Here is a 13,313-nt window from a genome sequence, read left to right as displayed (position 1 = left end):
TAGTGTATGATTTAAAGAGTCTAAAATTTCTGAATGCATTAATGCACTTATTAATGCACACAAGTAATGCAATGCACCAAATATATTGTATGATTTAAAGAGTCTACAATATCTGAATGCATTAATGCACTAGTTCATGCACACCAGTAATGCAATGCACCAAATATAGTGTATGATTTAAACAGTCTAAAATTTCTGAATGCAATAATGCGCTTATTAATGCACACAGGTAATGCAATGCACCAAATATATTGTTTAATTTAAAGAGTTTCCAATATTTCTGAATGCATTAATGCACTTGTTAATGTACAGAAGTAATGCAATGCACAAAATTAAATTTTCTGAATGCATTTTCCCCTCTAAAATGAGTAATTTTCTCATTTAAATATTAGGTGGCATACTAAAATCCCTCTCTCTATAGTTATTATTGTATGCATACTCTTTTGCTTTGTTTATAGTAATTGTATTACTATATGTACTACAGTGCATAGTCCAGTGTATAGAGTAAACTGTTTTTTAATGTTGAATACATTAATGGATGAGTTGATGTACACCAGTAATGCAATGCACCAAATTGAATTTTCTGAATGCATTTTTGCCATAAAATGACTCATTTCCTCATTTAAATACAAGCTAGCGTACTATAATCTCCTTTTTTAAAGTTATTATTGTACACCGGTAAAACAATGCACCAAATGTAATTTTCTGAATGCATTTTTTCTCTTAAAATTAGTAATTTCTTCATTTAAATATTGCTGAACTCATTTAAACATTATATACCAATAATAAATTGCATTGAATTTCTTTTTCTGAATGCTTTTTTGATTGATTTGCTCATTTAAATATGAGGCAGCATACTAAAATACCCCCTCTGTATAGTTATTGTTGTATGCATATTATTGAGCGTATCTTATTGTGCAGCAATATGTATGGAGTATGGAGTAAACTGTTGGACTAGACCTATTTTATTGTGTATGATTTAAAAAGCGTTTAAAATATTCGATAGCATTAATGCACTAGTTAAAGTACACCAGTAATGCAATGCACCAAGTGTAATTTTCTGAATGCATTTTTCCCTAAAATAACTCATTTCTTCATTTAAACACAAGGGAGCGTACTATAATCTGCTTTTTAGAGATATTATTGTACACCATTGATGCAATGCACCAAATGTAATTTTCTGAATGCATTTTTTCCCTTAAAATTAGTAATTTCCTCATTTAAATATTGCTTTACTCATTTAAGCATCGTACACCAGTAATGCAGTGTATCGAATTTCATTTTTTAAATGCTTTTTTTTTTTAGTAATTTGCTCATTTAAATATGAGGCAGCATACTAAAACCCCCCTCTGTATAGTTATTGTTGTAGGCATACTCATGGGCTAATCTTATTACTATAGATGCTGCAATGCATGAAGCAAACAGTTTTATAGTATATGATTTAAATAGCGTCTAAAATATCTTAATGCAGTAATGCACTGATTAATGTACACCAATAATGCAATGCACCAAATTTAATGTTCTAAATTTATTTTTTTCCCTAAAATGAGTCATTTTCTCATTTAAATGTGAGCTACCGTACTAGAATCTCTTTCTTTACAGATATTATCGTATGCATGCTGTGTTGCATGCACTTATTTTTATACATGCTACAATGCTTACTTCAGTGTATGATGTAAACAGATTTTTAGTGTATGATTTAAATAGCATAAAATATCTGTGAATGCATTCATGCACTGGTTAATGTAAACCAGTAATGCAATGCACCAAATGACATTTTCTGAGTGCATTTGTTCCCTTAAAATTAGTCATTTGCTCGTTTAAATATGAGGCAGCATAATAAAATCCCCCTCTGTATAGTTATTGTTGTATGCATACTCTTGTGCATATCTTATTACTATACATGCTACAATGCATATGTATGGAGTATGAAGTAAACAGTTCTATAGTATGTGATTTAAATAGCATCTAAAATATCTGAATGCATCAATACACTAGTGGATGTACACCAGTAATGCAATGCACCAAATGACATTTTCTAAATGCATTTTTTTCCCTAAAATGAGTCATTTTCTCATTTAAATGCGAGCTACCGTACTAGAATCTCTTTCTTTACAGATATTATTGTATGCATGCTGTGTTGCATGCACTTATTTCTATACATGCTACAATGCTTAGTTCAGTGTATGCTGTGAACAGATTATTGGTGTATGATTTAAATAGCGTAAAATATCTGTGAATGCATTCATGCACTGGTTAATGTACACCAGTAATGCAATGCACCAAATGACATTTTCTAAATGCATTTTTTTTCCTAAAATGAGTCATTTTCTCATTAAATATGAGGTGGCATACTAAAATCTCACTCTTTATATTTTTTGTTGTTTGCACACTCTTTTGCATACTTGTATTACTACACATACTACAGTGCACACTCCAGTGAATGCAGTAAACAGTTGTACTGCGTTTAATAAGCAACATACTTAAACTTAGTGGTTTGGCAAAGAAAAACTATTTCAGGTGAGAATTTTTGGGGCCCAAACTGTGATCCTCAAATAAAGCCTTTTAATATGCTATAAAATATCCCTTTGCCTGGCAGATTTACTGTGAATTATTTCATTACTTTAAATGCCCTTTCATATTTTAACCTACTGTATGTGCTATGTTAAGAAAGGCAGTATTGGAGTATCTTACTGTGAGCTTTAAAGCTTACTAATTTACAATGAAAAAATGTATAAATTCAGACAAACTTGTAATATAATTCCTACATTTTTAGATTAAGACATTAGTTATTGTTCAGAATCTTATCTAGAACAAATATTAGTGGCAGAATGTTACTAAACAAAGTTGGAAAAAGGCGCAGGTCATCAGAAGCGTGCGTGTAGCAGTTGCAGCGTGAGGTGAAATGCGTTGAAGTGAGAAACGGGGTGGAGGATGTGTTGTTTTAGAGGTGTTGTCTTTATCAGAAGATGCTGTGTGTGAAGTGAAAGGTCTGATTTTCAGTGTTTAGCACCTTCCTGTAGACAAGCAATAACGGAAAATATTAGTTCTTTAAAAGTAAAATAAACAAATCCTGTCAGTGCACTTGGTCGAATGCTTTTTAAATGCTTAAGCAGCTTTATATACACCTTTCTACTTGAAATTCGGGGCTTTTTATGTAATGTTTGAAGCAAGTACAGTATGTCAAGGGTAAAAGATGAGACAACTTGTTTTGGTATGTGCATCAAGTATAAAATGTACAAAGGTTATTTTAGATACACAGAAAGCATGCTAAATGCAATAACAGTGTGTGCTTTAATACTTCAAAGCATTTGGGTAAATTAAATGTTAAAATATACAGTTAAAGTCAGAATTATTAGCCCCCCTGTTTATTTTTTCCCCAATTTCTGTTTAACGAGGAGAAGATTTTATCAGCACATTTCTAATCATAATAGTTTTAATAACTCATCTCTAATAACTGATTTATTTTATCTTTGTCATGATGACAGTAAATAATATTAGACTAGATATTCTTCAAGACACTTCTATACAGCTTAAAGTGACTTTTAAAGGCTTAACTAGGTTAATTAGGTTAACTAGGCAGGTTAGGGTAATTAGGCAAGTTATTGTATAATGATGGTTTGTTCTGCAGACAGTCGAAAAAAATAGCTTAAAGGAGCTAATAATATTGACCTTAAAATGGCTTTTAAAAAATTAAAAACTGCTTTTATTCTAGCCAAAATAAAACAGATAAGACTTTCTCCAGAAGAAAAAATATTATCAGACATACTGTGAAAATTTCCTGAATCTGTTAAACAAAGGGGGGCGAATAATTCTGACTTCAACTGTATGTGAAATAATGCACCATAATCATTCAGCATGTAAAAATGTAAACATCAGACATATTTATCCATACTTAATATTAATAAAGATCATATGATGAAGCTAAATTTGATTTTGCTTGGAATGATAGGACTTCTTGCTGTCAAATGGGTTAAATCCAGTGTTTGTTCTGTAGGCAATCTATAGCAAAATGTATTCTGTAGCCAAAAATATTGCTTGAGGGGGCTAATAATATTGACCTTAAAATAGTTCATAACAATTTAAAACTGCTTTTATTCATTCATTCGTTTTCTTTTCGGCTTAGTCCCTTTATTAATCTGGGGTCACCACAGCGGAATGAACCACCAACTTATCCAGCATATGTTTTAATGCACCCTTCCAGCCGCAACCCATCACTGTGAAACACACATACACACTCATTAGCACACACACCCATACACTATGGACAATTTAGCCTACCCAATTCACCTGGACCGCATCTCTTTGGACTGTGGGGGAAACCGGAGCACCCGGAGGAAACCCACGCGAACGCAGGGAGAGCATGCAAACTCCACACAGAAACAACTGACCCAGCCAAGGCTTGAACCAGCGACCTTCTTGCTATGAGGTGACAGCACTACCTACTGCGCCACTGCGTCGCCAACTGCTTTTATTCTAGCCAAAATAAAACAAATAAGGCTGTCTCCAGAAGAAAAAATATTATAGGAAATACTGTGAAAAAATCCTTGCGCTGTTAAACATCATTTGGGAAATATGTGGGAAAATATTGGGAAAAAGAAATAAAAAAAATCACAGGAGGGCGAATAATTCTGACTTCAGCTGTATATATTACTTATATATTATTTAAAGGTATAGAAAATAAAAATAAAGCTGACATTTTATTTCGTTTTTGACCTGTACATCAGTGCCACACACTTGTATTGCCTTTAAATAAGCATTCATGCAACTAAGCATTACATTTTTTTCGTCTAAAAATACTAATGATGCATGTGTATTCTCTCTCGCTCTCTTTCTTTCTCTCAGGGATTCTCTCACTTACAGTCCGAGTACCAGAAGAGTGTGGGAGGGTCTCAGTCTCCAGGGGCCCCAAACCCCGGGGGTCAAAACCCAGACTGGGACAGCGAATACTGCAACCGGGAATGTGGCGGAAACCACTGCAGGTAAACAATGCGTGTGTGTGTGTGTGTTTGTTTGTTGCAGTGTTAACCGTGTTTGTCCCATGAGACATTTGGCACAGCATCAGGGGACTTGTGTGCATGCAGCATGTGTGGTTTCAGAGCTGTGCCGCATGAATTATTTATTGTGTAATATATCAATGCAATGCCAAAAAATAATGCACATAAAATAACAATGTTAAAAGAGCAGTTTCAAAATTCTGCCATTATTTATTCACCCTCATGTCATTCTAAATCTGTGTGACTTTTATATGTGCAACACACAAGTGAATATTTAGTTTTTATTCTGCTTTTAAAGCAACAGCAGTAATAATAATATCAAAACTGTAGTCTGAATCAGTGGATCCTAACCTGGGGCTTGCTTTAAATATTAATGATATATCATTGTATTGTATTTGATGAATTCAACAGATACTGATTATGTTTTTACAGTTAATAATATAATATAATTATATATATATATATATATATATATATATGTATACATATATATATATATATGTATACATATATATATATATACATATATATATATATATATACATATATATATATATGTATATATATATATATATATATATATAATTATTATTATATTATTAACTGTAAAAACATAATCAGTATCTGTTGAATGTATATGTATATATATGTATATATATATATATGTATATATATATATATATATATATTTATATATATCATTTATATATCATATATCTAATCATTAAAAGTCTATTTAATTACAAATATTTGAAAAACCTCAGGTAAATTCCTTTTCAATTTTCTTACAGCAGTGTTTCCCAACCCTGTTCCTGGAGGCACACCAACAGTACATATTTTGGATGTCTCCCTTTTCTGACCCATTAACCTCAGGTTTTGGAGTCTCTTCTTATGTTCTAATTAGGTGATTCAGGTGTGTTTGATTAGGGAGAGGTTTAAAATGTATACTGTTGGTGTGCCTTCAGGAACAGGGTTGGGAAACACTGTCTTACAGCATTTCTGCCTTTCTATGAGCTCCACCTACTGTCAGAAAGTGGATTAGCATTTTTATTCAGTGTGTCTGCAGTGTTTGTTCACACCATAAAATGGATCAGACGGGAGCTCACGTTAGACTGAGCTTTTGCGCACGATTGCAAAAATTCAACCAAACATGAATGCGTTCTTAAAAAAAAATGACAAACATTTGCGAGTTTTTTTTTAAGAGTTTTAATGAGCAGCTCTGACATTTTGCATAATATCTTTATTTTTATACATCAGATTTGGTTGAGATTTGGTACAAGGCGACATTAGGTTCAGAGAATACTCCATGTGAAGAGCTCATTTGCAAAACTAAATTAGTTTTTATAAATCATGTTATTGTAAATTGTGCATTGAAGAGTTCATTTTCAGGAAAAGGGAAATAATTAAAAAAATATATTGATTTATGATGATTTTTCAATTGTTCTAAGGCAGGGATGGGCAAACTCGATCCTGGAGGGCCGGTGTCCCTGCATAGTTTTGCTCCAACCCTAATCAAACACACCTGCTTGTAGCTTTCTAGTGATCTTGAAGACACTAATTAGGGTGTTCAGGTGTGTTTGATTAGTGTTGGAGCAAAACTCTGCAGGGACACCGGCCCTCGAGGATCGAGTTTACCCATGCCTGTTCTAAGGTCACATGATAAATCTGAAAAAGATTGAATGAATGGAGTGCAATAGAGTCTGGTGATGGTGACACTTTGTAACATGTGAAGTGAGCAGCTCTGACATTTTGGACAATATCTTTATTTTTATACATCAGATTTGGTTGAGATTTGGTACAAAGTGACATCAGTGTGATGTGAAGAGTTCATTTGCAAAACAAAAATTATTTTCATAAATCATGTTTTCTTATTGTGCATTGAACAGTTAATTTTACGGAAAAGAAATTAATAAAAAATTACTGATTTATGATCATTTTTCAATTCCTCTAAAGTCACTTGGTAAACCTGAAAAAGATTGAATGGAGTGAAATAGAGCCTTATGATGGTGACACTTTTTCACGTATGTATAGATTTTTTTACAACAAATTTGTTTGCGATTTGGTACAAAGTGACATCATATTTCTCACTTTTTTTCAGAAAAAGCTAAAGTTTGACTGAGCTTTCATGCAATATTGCAAATATTAAACGTGGATTCTAAAAAAATTGTAGTTTTTTATTTTCCTGGGAAAAAAGGTTAGGAACCACTGGTCTGAACAACTCCATCTACAGAGTTTATTTGCAAAAAAAAATGTTTTCATGAATCAGGTTTTTTTTTTTTTGTGCATTGAAGAGATTAATTGGAAAAAAAAAAATTGCAAATATTGATTTATGAAGATTTGTGAAACGTTATTCATGAAAAGTTATAGTTATTTTAAAGTTAAAAGATTGAATGTTTTCTGCATCAGGTTTGGTTGAGATTTGGTACAAATTGACATAATATTTCTTCCTTTTTTTCAGAGGAAAAAAGCAGAAGTTAGACAAAGTGTTTATGCAGTATTGCAAATTTTAAATGTACATTAAAAAATAAATAAAATAAAAAGAACATTATGCCAGAGGGGGATCTTTTAAGGATATTGAATGGTAAATTAAGGGTTTCCTGGGAAAAAAGGAAGCGCTGGTCTAAACAACTCCATGTGAAGAGTTAATTTACAAAACAAAAAATAAAAATGTTTTCATAAATCATGTGGGTTTTTATGTTGTGCATTGAGTTTATTTGCAAAAAAAAAAATCTGGTTATTTGCAACAAATGATGATTTATGAAACATGATTAATGAAAAGTTATAGTTACCTTAAATTAAAGTTAAAACGTTAAATGAATGGAGTGCAATATAGTCTTATGATGGGGACACATTTTCAGTTATATTTTTAATTAGCAGCATGTTTTTCTACATCAGATTTGTTTGAGATTTGGTACAAAGTGACATCAGGCTCATGAAATAGTGATCTAATTCTTACTTTTTGCATTGGAAATGCTCTTAAGAACTTTTGCACGTTTTTCTATAAATATTTGTCTGTTACCGTTTTCCCGATGCTCATTTGTTTCTCATTGTTTGGCAGTGGCAGTATGATAGGCAGGGATAAGCCACTCTACCTCACTTGAAGCAACACAAGGAGAACAGAAAGAGAAAAAGATGAAACAACGCCAGGGAGTCCCTAAAACCACCACCACCACCACTTCTCCACCCTCCCCAGACATCATCAGTTTCCCTCAGTGTCATTTTTGCATTCGTTTTTAGAAGGATGTGTGTGTGTACGCGTTCTGAAGACTACTAGTGATCCTTTCATTTTTGCCAAGCACTTAAAAATGTACAGGCCTCTCTCCGCCAGAGACCTCAGAGAGCGCTCACCCCGTCTCTGAATAAACCTAAAAGAAAACAACAACAAAAAAAAAAAGATGTATATAACGGAAAAAAATAAAGCAAACTACCATTAAAACTGGCCCTCAGGGCAAATGAGCTTTAACTAAAACAGAGGAACAACTCTCCTCGTAGTTTTCTCAGTTACTTTTCTCCTTGTCTCATTTTATTTTTTTTTTTTCTGATGATGATGATGATGTTGTACTTTTTTATTTATTTCCTGCTTGCAACATAGCGCTTCTTCTTTACTTTCGAGAAAATACTCTTCTGAAGGCGAATCAGTACACTGATGTGAATCTGTGAACTTTAGGCAAAAAATAAAAACACAAAAAAACATGAATGGAAAAAACCAATTGGTAAATACGACTTCTTTTTTTGTAATTTTAAAGACCCGCGTACTGTAGGTCTTTGTTGATCTGTCACAGTGTGATTGTAAATATCACTTTTTTTCGGGGCGGGGGGGTCAAATTGGGAAGATGAAGTCCAGATATTTTTTTCTTCTTTAATATGATTCATTGATTTGTATTTTAAATGGTATTTTGTGAATGCGTGCCGGTGTGAATGAATGAGCGTGCGTGTGAGTGTATTTGTGCGTTGTGTAACTGAACAGCCTGTGCAGGTGATATCAGAAGAGTGTTTCCACACGTACACAATCTTGCATTAAACTCACTGGTGTGATTTCCCCAAAAAAAAAAAAAAAAAAAAAAGATCTACGGCAAAAAGCATGACTTGACTGCGTGACCTGGCTCTCCATTTAGGCTCCCCATTTTGATTCTTGATTCCTGCTTGACTTTGAGATCGAAGAGCGCTCATGTGATTTGATCAACATATTTGATTCACTCTCAGGTTGTAAAACGTGATATAAAAGCATGAATGTTCCAGGTCAAAGGTTCGAAATATACATTACGCAAGTACGCAGATGCGAACGCTTGGTTTCCAAACACAATTTCCAAATGTTTGTGCCATAAAGTCAATGTTTAACTGATCATTCACTAAATCTCTTTAGTATTTTACTCCACCGACTGTAGATTTTCTGCTATAGTGCCCCTTGTGGCAACACAGATATTGCACCAAACACAGAACGCGTTTTGTTCCCGTCGTACTTGCGCAGAGTTTGTTTTGAACCCAACGCAGTACATGATTTAAAGCCCAAGTCATTTCTTTTTGCCTGATCTTGACTGATGTTAAATCCACCATTATAACATGTAAAGGTGAACTATAATGTTCTCGATGTGAGATAATACAGCACACAGTAAAACAACAGTGGGTCTATAGTTTTCTAGTAGCTTTTTGCTAGATGTTCTATTGTGTTGATCTCATCTTTAAGTTTCGCGGGAAAAGAAAAATTCAATTACATTTGCTCATTTAGTCAGACGGTTTATTTTAATCGGTTTTTCTTTTCCTTTCTACTGTAGCATACTGTTTTTAGTTGGATTAAAAGAATAACTTCTAAGACGTTTAATTTGTGTACAAACCTGCCAATTGTAGTTATTTTATTTGTAAAGTCAGCAATGATAATTATTTGAAGAATCGTTATCAGCGAGTTGCCCATCATTTAATATTTAATAATGTTTAACAGGTTTCTATTTATGAACAAAATGAGATCGAGTTTTGCTTATAACTACAATATTTGAAATCTATTGTTTTGTTTTTGGATTATGATGATGATGATGACAATTGCTTTTATTTTGATTTTTACTTTTTGAATGCTGGTTTTTTTCTTTCCTTGCCAGCCAGGTCATTTTGTGTCACTATGCCTTTTTGTTTCATTTTGTCCTTAATAAAAACGTTAAATGAGATATTTGTCATTGGGTCTTTTTTATTCTACAACACACGCTTATGTGTCATTAATTAAGCCTGCAGCTACTGTAGCTCTCTGCAACTCTCACATGGTTACCCTCTAAAGCTAAGCAGAGCTGAGACTGGTCAGTACCTGGATGGGAGACCACATGGGAAAACTAGATTGCTGATGAAAGTAGTGTTAGTGAGGCCAGCAGGGGACGCTCAACCTGCGGTCCGTGTGGGTCCTAACGCCCCAGTATAGTGTAGGGGACTGCTCAGTGAGTGCTGTCTTTCAGGTAAGACGTTAAACTGAGGTCCTGAAAAATCCCAGGATGTCCTTCGAAAAAGAGTAGGGGATTAACCCTGGTGTCCTGGACAAATTTGCAACCCAGGCTCATTCTGAAAACGTAGTCCCAAGGACGTTTCTGGAGACCGCGAATTATGTAGCCGGAGGTACGTATGGCTGCATTTCGCTTTTTAAGCGAACGCTGTGGTGCGGTATGACGCCGTTCCTTTTAGCACTCGCCAGCTGACCGCTTACCTTCGTTTAGAGGGCTTTCCCGCCGCAACCAGTTTGTCCGGTTAGCTCAGTCTGTGCGTCGGCGGACTCGAGACGCAGAGAGGAGCTGACTACGATGACGACAACCGGGTTCAAGTCTGGGGAAAAGCGGTTCCAGAAATCAGGTAAGACTAAAACAGAATCCAAGAAATAAAGCGCAGAGGTTCATAACAGGGTGAGAATGTGGTAAAATCCGAAAACGTGGTAAAAAAAAAATGGAGGAGGGCTTTTCTTTTTCTGGACGGCTTTTGTAAATCGTTGGTTGGGTCAATCGGTAAAATCAGTTGGGTTCAGAGAAGGAGGAGGGTGGGTCGGCCGGCCGATTGGCCGGTCGCCCAGTCAATCATTCAGCCAGTCGGACAGACAGACGTTCGTTCGACAGCGGCCTCTGGTGGGTTCACGCGAGAACAGCGCGGGCGCGAACGGCACTCACGGCAGACGTCCGAGAAGCCAAAAAGGCGCACACAGTGGCCTCTCGCGAATTCGCAAAAACCAAAAACTGCAAAAATACGTACCTCCCGGGACGTATTTCGCAGTCTCCAGAAACGTCCTCGGGACTACATTTTCAGAATGAGCCTGGGTTGCAAATTAGCCCACTTGCTCTGACCATCATGACTTTCTAACTATTACCAAATCATAATTTTTGTCTCCTCTGCACCAATCAGCTGGTGTGTGGTCTGGCGCAAACTCCACACACAATCGCCAACTCACCCAGCCGAGGCTTGAACCAGTGACCTTCTTGCTCTGAGGCGATTGTGCTACCCACTGCACCACTGTGCTGCCCCCTTCAAAAATTGCTCATGACATTTTTTATTTATTGTCCCCGCCAAACTGTTAAATGAAATGTGTCCGTGTCTGCAGACTGTTTTTATCAAGTGTGCTTATAAAAGGTAAAATTAATGCACTATTACACTAAAAACCCTAATAAGTTGACTGAACTAAATTAATTGAGTTAACTCGTTGCCTCAATTTAATTGGGTAATGGAGTCTCCCAAAACTTGCATATTTAAGTGTATTTAACTTGCCGGTTTTGTAGACTATATTTAAATTGTTCAGTTCACCAAACTTAGTATTAAGTTTTAGTGATGGTAAAATGAAGCTTTCTGAACCAGTGAACCGTTTGACTCAATTGTATCTGAAAAAGATTCGTTACTCGAAGCTTTCTAAATCAGAGCTCGATGAGGACCTCTGCTGGTAAAGTGTGGGAAAGCACTGTGTTGCAATAATGTCAAATGTTCACGACTGACCAACTGAATCATGTAGTAATACAACAACAGTAATATAAACAAATTACTCAATTACTGTAGTTTTTACACATAAGGTATGTTACATTACACCACCGATAACTGAAGTAAAATCTAAAGGTATTCACATTATTTGTATTCCTTCATACAAATCGAACCGGTGATTCCTGTACGATGGGGCAAATGCTCAGAGGACGAGGCTGTAGGAGTGAGGCTTTCGGGCTACACTCGCTATAGCTGGCCTTCATTACACACTATACCACGATATGCAGTGGTTTTCTTTAAAGATAGTTGTAAAAAAAAATACACTGATACACTTTAGTATGGTTCAAAAGCTTTTTACTATAAAATACTATTGTATTTTAGTTTAATTACTGGTGTGTGGGACCGGTGCATTGCTTTGAAACAGTAGAAATGTATGTAATCGACGCCTACCCTACTGAAAAAAACAGCTTAGGCTGGTTGTCTGGTTTTAGCTGGTTGACCAGCCTGGTTTTAGAGGGGTTTTGGCCATTTCCAGGCTGGTTTCCAGCCATTTCCAGCCAGGTCTTAGCTGGTCAGGCTGGAAAATGACCATCTAAAACCAGCTTGACCAGCCTGGGCTGGCTGGGAGCCCAGCCAAAACCAGCTATGTCCATCTTAAACCAGGCTGGTCAAGCTGGTTTTAGATGGTCATTTTCCAGCCTGACCAGCTAAGACCTGGGTGGAAATGGCTGGTAACCAGCCTGGAAATGGCCAAAACCCCTCCAAAACCAGACTGGTTAACCAGCTAAAACCAGCCAACCAGCCTAGGCTGGTTTTAGCTGGATTTTTCAGCAGGGTAATCTCTCGCTATACACTTTACTGACCCATGAGGGTGTTTAAACCTTGGAGTCAAAATTTGAAGCAGTCACGTGGGTGAAAATGAAGCTTCGGACTGATCACGTGATGATGGTGAAACAAATCAAGCTCCGGTACACTGCTTCACTGCGAGATGTATAATTTTTTTTGATACATGCTTCGAAGCCTCGGCGCACAACATCATCATTACTAAGTTTGGTGAACTGAACAAACCGGCAAGTTAAATAATATATATAAATAAGTAGCCATTTATTCACATTATGATGAATAATTATACCTGAAGCCATTTGTTTTCTGATTTAAAATAAGACCTTGCACTTAAAAGGTTGCCCATATTAGAATTTTACAGTCAAGACTACATTTGTAAAAATGACCCATTTTTTTCAAAGGATTAATTATGATTTTGAGCTCACAACACTTCAAATCTTACGTTTATGCATTTTCATGGTACATAAGTTAAATTAACTCATATTTTAATTGGACCAAAATGCAAAATTTTAAGTTATGTTCAGTCAACTTAATTGTTTAAGAACA

The 13,313-nt window shown here is 35.4% G+C and overlaps 1 protein-coding gene across 7 annotated transcripts in view; it reads left to right on the top strand.

Moving 5' to 3' along the window:
* Positions 1-10,124, top strand: part of tox2 (TOX high mobility group box family member 2) — a 288,055-nt gene extending 277,931 nt beyond the window's left edge. For all 7 annotated transcript variants that reach the window (XM_056460648.1, XM_056460645.1, XM_056460644.1 and 4 more), the window contains 2 exons: positions 4,846-4,982; positions 8,056-10,124. In XM_056460648.1, coding sequence (XP_056316623.1) covers positions 4,846-4,982; positions 8,056-8,098 — 180 coding nt within the window. In that variant the 3' untranslated portion in view covers positions 8,099-10,124. The remainder of the gene's footprint in view (positions 1-4,845; positions 4,983-8,055) is intronic.
* Positions 10,125-13,313: the final 3,189 nt, after the last annotated feature.

The sequence above is a fragment of the Danio aesculapii genome, chromosome 6 (genome assembly GCF_903798145.1).
Source record: "Danio aesculapii chromosome 6, fDanAes4.1, whole genome shotgun sequence".
NCBI lineage: Eukaryota > Metazoa > Chordata > Actinopteri > Cypriniformes > Danionidae > Danio > Danio aesculapii.
This window is presented reverse-complemented; position numbering and strand designations above follow the sequence as displayed.